We start from the raw sequence: 15,818 nt of genomic DNA on the forward strand, positions 1-15,818 counted from the left end.
AAATTCATTTCATTAGCAAACCAGTTCCAAAGCAAGAAGCCCCACTACTCATGCTGCCAAATGTACAGAAGGAGGATGGTTAAAGGATAAGTAAACCTTTAAAACACATGAATGGAAAATTGATGAGGGTGCTATTCTTTGCACTTTTACGTTCATTATTTATTTTCTTTTTATTCCAAGACATTAAGTAATACATGTACTGTTAATATGAATGAGTTTTGTTACAACAGCGCCACCTGCTGGTCAGTTTCTGACCAGTCTGACCACCAATTAGTCAAGGAAGTTGTCAGGAGAAAGAAAGAGGCTGCTCTGATGTTCTTTTGCTTAGGAAAGATGTGAGAAATGTTTTTAATTTTTTAAGAAAATAATGAATGTAAATTACGAAAGTGCTTAGAATAGCCCCCTCATCAATTTTACATTCACTTATTTTAAAGGTTTACAGATCCTTTAATAAAGATGGGGGTGGCAGTTGTGCCTATAGTCTCATCACACCACAATATCACAACATCAATTTACCTCTCACCTAAATAGGTTTATAAGCATGTTCTCGCTTTTTCTGCCTCAACTGCAACCCACTCTCTACATGTGGGGGATTGTTATTCACAACTTTGCTATTGCCATTATCAAAAGGAGGTGTCCATCACTTGGTTGCCACGGAGATGACCAATAGCATGCCTGTGAGTAGGAGTTTCTCTCTGCCTGTGAATGCAGCACTGACCTGTCTGGTAGAAGAAGCAGAGAGAGCAGGAATGCTGATCTTGTGCAGGGACGTGAAGGATTGATGCTGGAACTGGGATACAGGGAGATGTGTAAGTTGAATGCCGAGGTGAATGATATTGTGCATTATTGCTTTGTTTTGTCCCAACTGTCGTCTTTGTATATTAATGATGATATAGGTGGGAGCTTGGAAGCAATACCTGGCTTGTAACCAAAGTGTGTTTATTATGAGGAATACGCACGGGTGCAATACAAGCAACATCTCATACCTTTCAGTGCTGTCAAATAACATGCAATAATACTCAGAGGATTAAGCAGCAATGATGCATATTAAAACAATCAGATCCCAAAATGACAGTGGTTCTATAAAAGACACTGATAGAAGAGGGACCTCAAGCTGACAGGGGGGTTATATAGGGTTTTGTGGGATGTAAGCAGTTAAAACTAGCACAGTGTATGTGATGAATGTGTGTGCAACTGGCAAATGATTGGCAAACTTCACTGGGCACACAGTATGAGTTAACGAGCCGTTCGGCTATCTAGCTATTAAATTAAAATCTTGGTTGAAAAAGCTGTATTTTGCCATTTCTGGAACATTTTAGTCCAGGCACTGAGAGAAATAAAATAGATCAACAGCAGGTTTGTGCTTCAGCTGTACTGGAGAACTGCTTATTTCTGTTATTTCTGTTAACCTTGCCACTGAGCTAGTACTGTATTGCATCTGTTTAGTATTGCAGGTACAGTACAGTGACGCTCTGTAGGCTAATCATTTCTATTTGATATTAACAACGTAGCCCACAACTGAATACAAATCTTAACAGTATGAAGAATTATGCATCCCATTATTGTATATTATTTGTACCTATGGCTAAAGGAAGCATAACTACAGTACATGTTTCTTTTTGTTTGAGAAAAATGTTTTCTTGCCGGTTTAAATGGTTCAACTGTCCCGTTCCTATTTGGAGTCAATTGGTGGACTTTGAAAAATGGAAGGTTTTTTTGGGAAAAACTTTGAATCGAATTCGGATGCGCTATTCCTTCTATTCGAATACGGACCAATTAGATCGAAAACTGACCTATTCAACCAAAAAAAACCTTTGACTTAATTTCGGTTGGTCTTTTTGAAATTGAATTTGAAGTTTTTTCAATTCGAAATTCGACCCTTGATAAATATGCCCCACTGTGTCACTGCCAGCCAAAAGTAGAATGGGCCGCAAAACATTGGAAAGCGGAGCTGACTGGAACTTGAACGGATCCACAGGACCAGAGATATTCAGTTAAAAAATTATTTTATTGGAGCCCATGACTAAGCACCCTGAGGGGTGCGAAATGCCTAGGGTGGATAGAGATACAGCTATATTTTTAACTTTTCTATCAATAAAATAATTTTTTAACCGAATATCTCTAGTCCAATGGATCCGTTCGAGTGCCGGTCAGCTCTGCTTTCCAATGTTTTGCTGTACCACTCCTTAAAGCTGGGGGGGCTGGTGCACCCGGAACCACTTTTAATGTTTGGTGAGTGACTATACATATAATTCTAGAGCACCTTGTCCTTTTCCTAACCATTTGAATAGAATGGGCCGCACTCATAACTGCAATGCAACTTGCATGGCACAATATTGTAGAATATCCAAATAATCAGACGGATGTGGTTACATGTCATCATCACTTTGTGTATAGTTATTGAAATATACAGTATAACACAAATTATATTTGTTTTTATCCCTTGCTATGTTTAGACGTTCTTTATGTCTGCAGACAGGGCTGTACAGACAGGCAGATGGGATAGTGCAGATATACATTCATATATATCAATACAGAGAGGATATTGATACTAAAAGCACTGGCATTGGCAAGTGTAGACTGTTGGCACGCCGGAGCTGCTGCAAGCCTGCAGCTGTAAAATTTCTCAGCCTCCATAATAGTGTGGAACCAAATAATGGACAATAGCAAAATAATGTATCTACTAATCAGTGGCATAACTACCAGGGGTGCAAAGGGTGCAATCGTACCCGGGTCCGCACCCCCCTTGGGGCCCACAGGAGCCATGATAACAGTTATTGTGGGAGGCTGGGCAGGGGAGATTTTGCAGCATGCATGCCAACAGCACAATTCATAGGGGGTAGGGCCTGATGGGGTCCTGGGTGCCCATCCTGTACCAGGGCCCGCTGGCAAGTAGTTACGCAACTGCTACTAATATTCACATTATACACAAGTATCAGAAGCATCCCTGGCATGGCTGTGACTTTGTGATAGATATGCTTTACTGGCTGCGATATAATTATTTTTCCTTACTTTCCCATCATGTCCCGCATGCAGCTGTTGTCTAATGCCTAATGCATCATCCCATGACTGATCTCAAGAAGCTCATTTATTGAAAAGACGAAAGGCTAGTATTATAAAAGTGCTGGGAATGAAAAGAACAAAGCACGTTTAATTCAGAAAAACATGCTTTTACCATGGCAAAATAAAAATGTAAAAAAATCATGTTTTAAAGTGGATGTAAACCCAAAAAGAATATTCGAATAAGATAATGTAATTCAAGGAAACAGCAATACACAACGGATTTAACGTTATTTACTGTATATATGCAGTGACAGTTTATTTATGTCCATTTCTAAATGATGGTTCTGTCTATTGGAACAATGTAGCAGAATTAATTTTGCTCGCATCTTTGCACGTTTGTTAATCATCTGGTTTCTACTATATTATTTCAAGATTAAAAAACAGCAGGACAGGGAATACAAGGCAACACCCATATACCGCTTTCATCTGTTTTTTTTTAAAATAACATCATAATTAAAGGTAATTTGTTTGCTTAGAATTACACTTTCTTTCATTTACTACAACTTTATTTTTGGATCTTGCAAGAGACCAAAGCTGCACATTTCATTGCATTGCAGCAGAGAAATTAGCAGATTAAAGGTATTCAATGAATTGATTGCACTTCATAAACTCTTAACAAACAAGGGAAAGTTGTGCTCACCACTAATTTTTAAAACCATTAGGCGGGGGTGCAATGAGGCTGTGGCCACAAAATACATATAGACAATTACAAAAGTCCTCTGCACTCAACCCATTATCAATATATTTAAAACTCTTGTAATGAATGTATTAATTACACTGCATTTTAAGGCCTTCGAAAGCTGATAAATCAGTTAAAGAAAAGAAATGCTGAAATAAATAAATGTTTTTTTTATATAACAATAATAGTATTTTTCACAAACAGCCCCCCAAATCAGTTTGGTACAAACATAGTGGATGTCATATGCTATTAGAACTGGAAATACCTACGAGCAGTAACAAAGAAGATAAACCAAGTAAATAACCTACATGACACTTATCTTGTCATGAGACATAGGTAATTACATTATATTACTGTATATATGGCAGAAAACTATTCCTCACCTTTCTGCTTCTGTGACATTGGTATAATTTTAATTTCTCCTGGCTGAGACAGCTGATTATTGCCTGTATTATTATATTGTTCTATAGCAAGGAAAACCAAGTAACTACTGTGTTGCTAGATCTCTAAGAGACCTAGTCTTACAAGTATATTTATTATTACCCCAGTTTAATTTTCTCCCCCTTTCTTTCTTTCTTTCTTTCTTTCTTTCTTTCTTTCTTTCTTTCTTTCTTTCTTTCTTTCTTTCTTTCTTTCTTTCTTTTCACCATGTTCACCCCTTCCTTATGACAAGGTCTTTCTCTGCCTTTCCATGCCTCCCACCCTTCTTCTTTTTCTCCTTTTATATTTCCGTCTGTTCCTGTGTCTTGTTTACCATTTCTATTCCCCTTTTTATTCTTTTCTTTCCCCTTTTGTTTTCTTTTCTCTGACCTTCTCCTTTTTATCCTGTGCTTTCATTCCCCACTCCTAAATCCTCTTTTCTAGTTCCTTATGGGGTTGGTTGACTCTTACAACTCTTGCCTGCTGACTTCCTGCTTCCACACCCAATTTTTTTTTACTTTATCCAATAATTTCCCATTCATTCTTTGTTACAGTCTGTTCTCCACTGGGCCCCCAGCTGTCACAGGGTCTGCTTCCTCTATAGTTATACCTCTGTAACATGAACAGAGTAAGCAATGGCGTACCTAGATATTGATGGGCCCCATTTTTCAGGTCCCAAAAATGTCTAGAGGTTGAACTGTTTTACCAATATGAATTATATGCAGGGCCCCTTTATGTCCTGGGCCCCCCTGCAGCCACAGGGTCTGCTTCCTCTGTAGTTAAGCCACTGAGAGTCAGTTTCAAATGGTGCATATAAGGGCTTCAGATTGTGTAAGTGTTTAGGAATTGAGAAAGCTTTTTAATTTCTCTAATGTGCTCATTAACAGAAGTGCATGTAGGGCAGACGCTAAGCAGACTCACATATTTCTAGTTAACCTTTGGAGCCCAAAACACTGCATTGAATAAAACTGGATATATCCTGGGTGATGCTGTAATCTGTTGTCCAGTTGTGCTAATTTAGCCTTTGTTTTCATAAGTAGGGTTAATGGACTAGTTTTATAGGATAGGGGAGTTCACAGACTTGATAATATATATTTATATTTTTTAGGGATGCACCGAATCCACTATTTGGGATTCGTCCGAACCCCCTGCGATCTCCCTTCCTGCCCCTAAGATGCAAATTAGGATTTGTTTCGGCAGGGCAGAAGGATTCGGCCAAATCCGAATCCTGCTGAAAAAGGCAGATTCCTGGATTCGGTGCATCACTAATATTTTTAAACAAATTGATTTTAAAATGAATAAAATGTTAAAACCAAACCATGAACTGATAGTAAAAACCAAAACACAATTAGAATATTAGCTGATAAATGTATTTTGGACTGTTTTGCAGGCTTGAATTCATTTACCTGTTGTGCCGAAGAGACAGAAACCACATTACATAACACAGGATTACAATATACAACATTCAGCCAGAAACACTTGGTTGCATTCTTGGTGCTGACATCGTAAATGTTTTCTTTGACTGACTTTGTAGACACTTCAAAATGTCAGAATGTAAAGGCGATTCTTCAGGTGCCACAAAGGAAGACACAGAAAGAGGAAATCTAACTTCATCTGTGGACTTGATGGGGAAAACAGATGGAAGTACAAAAGCTTCCAAAGGATATTCTGGAATGGTGTTTCTTAGAAAAGGTAAAGAAAAAAAGAATGGCCACAATCTATCTAAAGACCTTAAAGCGCATGAAAAGAAGTCCGTTAATAGTTCGGTCACCAAAAAGTGTGAAGGTCTATGTTTTGAGGAAGCTTCCAATGAGTTTACTTGTAGCTCTTCCATTACAGAATCCTATCAACTGAATACCAATAAAGAAGCAAGGTACTGCTTCAGAAAACTTGATGATGGAACATATGCTATGGAGAAGATAGAGGAATCAAATCCCGAGTCAATACCTAGAAAGAGATCCACAAAGAAGTGTCAACAGAAAGGACGTTATTCACACAAGCCATTAAAAATCTGTTTTAAAAAAAGAAGCAAGGCCCTTAGAAAGGCTTCAGACTCAAACGATGATTATAAATCAGAAAATAAAAAAATGAATTATGCAAACCAAGATGAAGGACAAGCTTCAGTATCAGAAATTCAAAATAAATCTACACAACATGGAAAAACATGGGCAACATTGAAAAGGTTGGTAACTCATAAAAAGAAACATCATTCATCTCTAAAACAGCAGCCCCAAATGAACCATGAAACAAACTCAAACAATTCTTGTATTCAAAGTGTTTCTAAAAAGAAAAGATTCTCCAACCTAAGGATCTCCTGTTTGAACTTCTCCAGAGGAAAGAAGCATGCAACTAGCAGCATGTCGCCACAAGATGCACTGTGTGCAGTCGAATCTCAAGAATCTGAGAGTAGATCTGAATGTAACAGAAGTGATAAAACCCTTGCAATGAAATATAAACTTCAAAGATCTTTAGATGCTGAAAATGGAAAAACTGATAGCAATATTGATCAGTGCATGTATATTCCTACTGATGAATTCCAGTCTTTACCAAAACTCAAGAGGGTTATGAATCATCTGACACAAGGAACAAATAAAAGAAATTTGCATAAATCACTTAGAAAATCAAATGCGGAAAGTGTCAGGAGCCCTTCTCTGGATGTAAGGGAAGCCCCTTGTTTGTTAGCCAGCGACAAGGACGGAATTAAATCGAATAATACAAGGTTACATCGGTCACCTGTTAGAGAACAAGATTTACTTTGCTGCACAATAAAATGCTCTGAAAATACAGCGAAACCTGAGGCCAATGACCTTAAATCGTTCCACAGTTATGTTCCTCAACACCTGGGAGCAACTCGAGAGAGTGGCAACATGCATGAAGGTTACAGGAATAATCTCAAAGACTGTGAAGTATCATCAGAGGAGGATGCCATAAGCAGATCTCTGTTAATATCAGATCCATATGAGACACTTTTAATTGCAACAGCTGCTACCCTTGTGAAAAAAGTACTCCAGGCCTCCATCCAGCAGCTGGTTGATGAAGGGCCACTGTTTCAATAAACTCCAGGCAAGAATTAAAAACGAGAGCTCTTATGAACAACACATGGATGATTTCCTTAAAGGGAAATGTGTCATGGGAAAACATATTTTTTCAAAACACATCAGTTAATAGTGCTACTCCAGCAGAATTCTGCACTGAAATCCATTTCTCAAAAGAGCAAACAGATTTTTTTATATTCAATTTTGAAATCTGACATGGGGCTAGACATATTGTCAATTTCCCAGCTGCCCCTGGTCATGTGACTTGTGCCTGCACTTTAGGAGAGAAATGCTTTCTGGCAGGCTGCTGTTTTTCCTTCTCAGTGTAACTGAATGTGTCTCAGTGGGACATGGGTTTTTACCATTGAGTGCTGTTCTTAGATCTACCAGGCAGCTGTTATCTTGTGTTATGGAGCTGCTATCTGGTTACCTTCCCATTGTTCTTTTGTTTGGCTGCTGTGGGGGAAAAGGGAGGGGGTGATATCACTCCAACTTGCAGTACAGCAGTAAAGAGTGATTGAAGTTTTTTAGAGCACAAGTCACATGACTTGGGGCAGCTGGGAAATTGACACTATGTCTAGCCCCATGTCAGATTTCAAAATTGAATATAAAAAAATCTGTTTGCTCTTTTGAGAAATGGATTTCAGTGCAGAATTCTGCTGGAGCAGCACTATTAACTGATTCATTTTGCAAAAAATGTTTTTCCCCATGACAGTATCCCTTTAAATTCCACCAGTTCAAATGTGTTCTAGCAATTCTCAAACCATTATTTGCTCCATAATTTAATACATGGAGTATTATAATAAGAAATGTGTGATTGAGGTGGTTATCTAAAAACTTTAGTTTAAATGTAATCATTTTATTGCGTCCAGTATTGGGTTATACTTTCGGTAAAATGTACATTGAGTTGAAAAAACATTCATGGTATGTATGTAAATATTCAGCAACTCGTTTCTATTTTATGTTTTTATTAGCAAGTGTGTGCTTCTAGCTGCTGCTTCAGGTCCCTTTGTGATGGGAACCATAAACAGCTACAACTAGAAAAATAACTATTATTGAAAGAGGTGTTTTGCCAAAGGGTTCTGTGGCCACTAATAATACATTCCATATTCTTAAAACACCCCAAGAGAACTTTATACTGACAATTTGTTTTGCAGAGCTGAACATTACGGGTAAATTACGCTCTTTGCCTTCTATGGGAAATTATTTGCATATTTTGTTTCTATGGACAAAGCCAACATCAGGAACTGCAGCACATTACTAAGTTAGTAATTTCCCCCGGGTGCCTTATTATTAACCCAATGGTCACCTGGGTGAAGAGCCCAGTGGGGTAAAACATAGAGCTGGGCCCAATTAAAGATAAAATAATCTTTGCATGCGCAACCAGCCCAATGCATCCCAATCAAGCTCATGATCCACACAGACCCTGGCCACTTCCCATAAACCCGACTCCATTCACAACCTGCAAATCACATTTTTACATCTGTTGGGGTCCCCTATGCAATAGGGCCCCTGACAGCAGTTCACCCTGTCCTGCAGCGGGTTGGGTACCCACAAAAAAAAAAACGTGCACCCTGCGGAATGAGGGGAGGATTTTCAGGTGCTGGTATAGATTCGGGTCTGTGGGTCCCGGGTCTCAAAGACGTAACTAGAGGGGACGGGCCCTGGCGCGGGACGTGCAGCCGGGCCCCGCCCCCCTCCGTACGGCCGGAAGCGGCCGCATTTTCCTTAGAAGAGAGTGGCGTGCGAGCTGCCGGGGGGGCCCTGAGGGGGTGCAGGCCCTGGCCCAATAGCACCCCCTGCTCCCCCGGTAGTTAAGCCACTGGTGGGTCTCATCTAAATTTCTTATATTATGTGATATTGTCTATATTTTACTCCTTTTAAAGTTTTACAAAACTTGTTTCTGTCCCTGTCCACTTTTGATGACGTCACTTCCGGTTTGCAGCAACATCACCTCCTGCTTGATGGCGGCGGGTTGGTTGCGGATAAGGCAGTTGCGGGTCCGGGTCGGGTAGCGGATCAAAGTGGGTAAATAAGCGGGTTGCGGTAAGGTCGCGGGCTGCTGGTTCGGGTCAGGTCCAGGTCTTAAAAATTGGTTCCGTGCAGAACTCTACCCTGTACTCCCTGACTATGGAAATACATTGATGCTTGAAACACCTACGTTTTCAGATACGATTAAAACCATTAAATTGGTTGCTTTGCAATGAAAGTTCATGTTGAAAATCACTAAAATTGTGACAACTAGATCTCCTGTAAGGCTAGATATATTAACTAAGACAAGGTTGTATTATGGGGAATAAAAATGCTATATTTTATATAGTGAACTCATTGCACGAGGCTAAAGTTTCAGCTTGTCAATAGCAGCAATGATCCAGGACTTCAAACTTGTCACAGGGGGTCACCATCTTGGAAAGTGTCTGTGACACTCACATGCTCAGTGGGCTCTGATTGGCTGTTGAGAAGCTAAGCTTAGGGCTCGTCACTAATTATCCAGCAGAAAATGAGCTTCCCTGGCTGTAATATAAGCTGATGCTACAGGTTTGCTGATTATTAAATTCTGATGCTAATTGCACTGGTTTATGTGCTGCCATGTAGTAATTATGTGTATTAATTACTAATCAGCCTTATATTGTGACATTTCTATTCTATGTGTACTGTATATTGTGAGTGGGTCCCTAAGCTCAGTAAGTGACAGCAGCACAGAGCATGTGCAGTGAATCAGCAGAAAAGAAGATGGGGAGCTACTGGGGCATCTTTGGAGACAAAGATCTTTACTGCTAAAGGGCTGTGGTTGCCTTGGGCTGGTATAGAAACCCTAAAACAACATTTCTAGCCTACTTTAGTTAAAGGGATGGTTCACCTTTAAGTTCACTTTTGGTATATTATAGAATGGTTAATTATAAGCAACTATTCAATTGGTCAATTCTTTGTTTATTTTTTGTTTCTGAATTATTTGCCTTCTATTCTGACTGTTTCCAGCTTTCAAATAGGGGTCACTAACCCCATCTAAAAACAAACGCTCTGTAACGGCTACACATTTATTGTTATGGCTACTTTTTATTATTCATCTTTCTGTTCAGACCCTCCTCTATTTATATTCCATACCCTTATTGAAATCAGTGCATGGTTGCTAGGGTAATTTGGTGAGCAAACTGGAGAGCTGCTGAATAAAAATCTAAATAACTCAAAAACCACGAATAGAAAACCAATTGCAAATTGTCTCAGAGTATCACTCTCTACATCATGCTTAAAGTTAATTTAAAGTTGAACACCCCTTTTAAGCTTTAGTTCTCCTTTAAATGGGATTAAGAAAGAATTTTTATAAACTTATTTAGAGTGGTCCTCTGGGTAGTTTTGCAATGCACATTTAGGGGCAGATTTACTAAGGGGTCGAAGTTAAAAAAACTTTGAAATTCGACCCTCGAATTTATATCTTTCGACTTTGAATGCCGAAGGATTTTTAGCGTATTCAATCGAACAGAAATCATACGTTCGAATCGAACGATTTTTATCGATCGATCGAAGGATTTCTATTCGATCAAAAAAAAAACTTAGAAAACTGCTGTGAAAGGTCCCCATAGGCTAACATTGCACTTCTGTAGCTTTAATTTGGGGAAGTATGAAGTCGAAGTTTTTTTTAAAGAGACAGTACTTCGATTATCGAATGGTCAAACGATTTTTACTTTGAATCGTTCGAATCGAAGTCGAAGGTCGTAGTAGCCTATTCGATGGTCGAAGTACCCAAAAAATTACTTTGAAATTTGAACTTTTTTAACTTCGAAAAGCTTAGTAAATCTGCCCCTTAGTATTTAAATGTTTTATAAGACATTAGCAGTTGTAGACCTGTCTATGCACTTCCCCTATTCAGTTAACTGTAGGGCTGCTGGTTCTGTCGAGTCAAAAGCCTGACATTAGCAGACTTAAAGGAGAAACAAACCCTTAATAAAAAAAAACCCTAACAGGCACTGCTCTTGATAGACACTATTGTCCATCTTACAAAAAAGTGCATGCCATTGCATTATGTAACCCTGTAATGAGTTTAATGAAGTACAGAGAGACAAATACCAGTCCCTTATGTGTAAAAGAAAGATGATGAAACACAGACATGAGCATAGGTACCACTTTTACCATATTTGCTGAATTTTGTATATAAAGCGACCAAGGCATTAATGCAAAGAAAATATCACCTAGAATACAGAAAGATCAGGCTCGGGGATTCCCAGGAAGGAGAGAAGTTGCACAGTTCTATCAAGTCTGACTCCATGTTGCTGCTAACCACAGAAAAAACATATTTAGCCGAGAGAAAATGTATAAATTTAGATCTGAGCCTATTTAACTGCTTAGTTGGGTGTCCTGCTGCCCAGCTGTAGAACATGTCTAGAAGCTCAAACTTGTAAATAAGACAAATACAGATTGTCTGGAGATGTTGGAATCCTGCCATAGAGCCTTCGTGTTTATGAGAAATGGAAATGCTTATGGTTTCACTTATTCCATTTCTTCCCACAATACAGAGGAGCAACAAAGCTGTGGTTTTGCCTCTGACCTGTCACAGGGTTGCTGCCAACTAAGTTGCGTGCAGCAATTAAACCTTTCCAGCTAGTACCAGAAAACACAAATTATTAGCTCACTGCTAGAGGGTTACAGTACAACAGAGGTTACGGTGCTCCCCAACACATTTTTCGGAACCCCTATTGCAACCGATTTTTAGGGGTAATATCATCGACATGAATCCAGTACATTTCATGGATGAACAATTTAGCTATATCTCATAGCTATTTCTAGTAAGGAAGTAGCAAAACAGACTATGAAGTTAAATAAAATGCAGCAATTAGATGCATGTGGTATACAAGTATGCAAGATAATAAAGCTTTTTGTTTTTGATGCTGACCTGACCCTATGGGGCAGATTCACCAACCGGTGAAAAGTCGCCGGCGACCGATTAGCACCCATCGATACACTTCGCGAAAATTCGCTCAGACAACGCTAATTCACTAAAATGCCAAGTTTCGTTGTGGGCGCTGAACGCTGGTGACTTTTCGCTAGCGTTACTTCGGCAATGTGAGCAATTCAAAGCGAGGTTGCGCTAGCGTTTATTTCTAAAATAAAAAGGGAGAATCAGCATCTGTGTCAACAGAAATCGGGAACTAATATGGTGTAGTATGTTCAATTTTTTCAGCACCACCCAGTGCTTGCAAAGGTTAATATGAGGTGCCTACTTTACACTTCTATTAGAGGCCACTGAGGAAGCTGCTAACCCAGTGAAACGCGTTAGGCGAGGGAGACGTCGTACAAGGTGTTATGTTTTGGTAGCTGAGGATGAGTAGAGTATAACAGTGCTTTATTAGCAGATTCATGCAGCCATTACACAACAGGAAGCAAATCTTACTTTCACTTTTAAGCAGTCTAGACAGTATTGTGTATTCACAGTATAACTATTGTGTACAGTGACATCTACAGGCCATTTGTATAAACACCACACAAGGGCTGCAAAGACATGCCACAAGGTGAACCTAAATAAAGCCGGCAGGATCAGCCCCTGGAGATTGGACTTTATGCGACTATTTTAAAGAACACAATGTGAATGTAAAAGGTTTATTTTTAATAAAACAGTATTATACTATTTGGTTTCTCGTTTCCATCTTGGAACTGGAGGAGAGGTGTGCAGCTGGTGGGAGACCCATGTGAGGATTCGTAATACTATGCTGTACCAAACCAATGGTTTGTAAGTAGGCACTTTGGCCAATTGATGGAGGCGTTTGCTGGACACTTAATTTGGAGATTTATACATATAATACACAAAAGCCATGAATATCTTGTAAATTATATCCTTATAAACAGTGAGTTCTGATGTCATCAGTTATAAACGGTGAGTTCTGATGTCATTTCTGTCACATGACTCACTGAAATTTGTGTATTATAATAAATAAAGTACCCCAGTTGTAAAATATGAGGATATATGAGCGGTCATGAAACTCCTCAGTAACTTATAATATCCTTATATTTTACAAGAGGGGGTACTTTATTCACTATATTCACCAACATGATTGTAAAGCTATAATTGTACTATTGGTGTGTCTTGATAGAAGTGTAAAGTAGGCACCTTATATTAACCTTTGCAAGCACTGGGTGGTGCTGATAAAATTGAACATACTACACAATATCAGTTCCCAATTTCTGTTGCCACAGGCGCTGATTCTCCCTTTTTATTTTGGATATCCTTTGGGCAGTGGAGAGACTGCTAGGAGATTGTCAGGAAATAAGGACCTAAACGGACTAACATTTTCAAGCGTTTACTTCTGCCTAGCGTGAATTCGCTAGAGGTCTTACGCTCAGGTTCATTTGCATACGACAGGAAGTTTAAAGTTAAATGGACGTCTTTATGTTGCAGCAAATATATTACATTTCCACTGTTAATTACATGTCCAGGGAACCTTAATAAAGACATTAGTATATTGCCCTACACATGAGCCCACTGTATAGTTAATGTTCCATATGTTAGAAAATGTATGGGGGAAAATTTTAAGGACTTTTGCTGAAAAAAAGCAAAAGACGCCAGCGTTTTTTGAACTTTGATGCTTTTTTCCACTAAAGAATATGATGTAAGTAACAGAAGAATGAGGAAGATCTATACACTCCAATGCAATTCTCCTGGTCTGAGCTGGCGAAGGCAAGTCTGGCGAAAGAGGTAACGTTTAGTAAAATACGTATTTTAGTGAATTTGTGGAGTAACGTCCATTCTCCAGAGCGAATTGTCACCTGCCAATAGAGTGTGAATGAGTGATATCGCCTACCTCTTTCGCTATCGAATTGGCACCTGTGCCCGTTAGTAAATCGGCAATATCCCTGCGGGCGGTAACTTCGCCCTTTGAAAAAGATTTTGCAAAATGCACGTGGGCACCTGATTTTATATATTGATGGTTCATACCATTTTACTAGAAACCTTGGGGGGGGGGTTTAAAGAATTTTTCTGGAAGTGATATTTCTTTTTCTCTTGGTTATTGCTCAGAAATCGAATCTATAATTCTACCAATGTGTTTTCTTTATTAAGTGCTCTGGAATTTGTGGTTTTGTAGGAAAGCTATCTCTTTACACAAGTCAGATAAGGTCATTTTGAGAGCACAGTCCCAGAAGCCCTGACTTCTCCACCTTTGTGGGGTCCCGAAGATAGACAGTTACCACGGGACTTCACCTTCTATTATTTCCTTTTCCTACTTACCGTACATATGAAATCTGAGCAATTACATTATTTTTTTTTGGATGAATTGGGAATTCTAATTTTGGCACTTAATCACTTTACTAATTACTATTTGGATATTTTTTTTTTAACCCCGCATAATCTAAAGCTGTATATAGCAGTGGTAATTAAATGTTAAGGATTTATAACCTCATAATTTAATCGTTTTTGATTATTTATCAATTTAGCACTCAGTCAATTTAATTATTAGCTGAACACTTAACGACTTTAAGCCTCAGATGAGGAAGTCAATGAACTTAAATAATTTATCGCACTAGCACTTTAGAAACAGACATGATTTTATGTTAACAAGTGTCGCTCGTGGAGACAACCTTTTGACTTGTCAAATATAATAACAATTTTCTATATTAATATGTGGTATATATCATCCAACTTCTTTTAATGAAGTTGTTCTACAGAATCTTCCACTTAATTTAAAACACGTTTTAATTAGGAATGCACCGAATCCAGGATTCGGTTCGGGATTCGGCCAGGATTTGGCCTTTTTCAGCAGGATTCGGATGAATCCTTCTGCTCAGCCGAATCCAAATTTGGGGCGGGAGGGAAATCACATGACTTTTTGTCAGAAAACAAGGAAGTAAAGAATGTTTTCCCCTTCAAACCCCTAATTTGCATATGCAAATTAGGGTTCGGATTCGGTTCGGTATTTGGCCAAATCTTTCGCAAAGGATTCAGGGGTTCGGCCGAATCCAAAATAGTGGATTCGGTGCATCCCTAGTTTTAATTGATGAGGAAGGGATTTCTCTTTTCTCCAATCAATCACTTCGCCCTTTAGTAAATCTGCCCCTATGTGTAGGGCTTGCTTTTGCTAAATAGATAATGAAGGGAGTTCATATAGCATACTCCACTGACTAGTGACACTCACTGATGCATGTACAAGTATGGGATCTGTTATCCAGAGGGACTTGGAGCTTTCCGGATAATGTATCTTTCTGTTATTTGGATCTTCATAACTTAAGTCTACTAGAGAATCATGTAAATATTAAATAAACCCAATAGGCTGGTTTTGCTTCCAATAAGGATTAATTAGATCTTAGTTGGGATAAAGTATTAGGTACTGTTTTATTGTTAAAAAGGGAATCACTTTTAAAAATGTGGATTATTTTGATAAAATGGAGTCTATGGGAGACGGCCTTTCCATAATTCATAGCTTTCTGGATAATGGGTTTCCGGAAATGGATCCAATACCTGTATTTGCAAACAGATGAATGAATTCTGAACAGCACAAAGTAGTTCATTTTGGTCCTAGCGTTTCCCCTGAGAGCACAGAAATGAAGAGGGTTTTTTGTTTGGGTATATTGACAGACACCACTGCCTAAAAATAAAGTGCAATATTGTGAAAGTAAGAGAGCTTGGCAGAAGTTCC

At 38.8% G+C, this 15,818-nt stretch overlaps 1 protein-coding gene across 1 annotated transcript; it reads left to right on the plus strand.

Annotated features, from left to right (window-relative positions):
• Positions 1-617: 617 nt before the first annotated feature.
• Positions 618-7,328, plus strand: LOC108699757 (A-kinase anchor protein 5). Its single transcript, XM_018232295.2, has 2 exons — positions 618-809; positions 5,553-7,328. Exon 2 carries the CDS (start codon positions 5,707-5,709, stop codon positions 7,216-7,218), a length of 1,512 nt encoding a protein of 503 aa, XP_018087784.1. The 5' UTR covers positions 618-809; positions 5,553-5,706; the 3' UTR covers positions 7,219-7,328.
• Positions 7,329-15,818: the final 8,490 nt, after the last annotated feature.

This window comes from Xenopus laevis, chromosome 8S (genome assembly GCF_017654675.1).
Source record: "Xenopus laevis strain J_2021 chromosome 8S, Xenopus_laevis_v10.1, whole genome shotgun sequence".
NCBI classification, from domain to species: domain Eukaryota; kingdom Metazoa; phylum Chordata; class Amphibia; order Anura; family Pipidae; genus Xenopus; species Xenopus laevis.

Excerpts from the sequence above, each read along its gene's own strand:
- LOC108699757 (XM_018232295.2), top strand. The coding sequence starts at position 5,707 with ATGTCAGAATGTAAAGGCGATTCTTCAGGTGCCACAAAGGAAGACACA.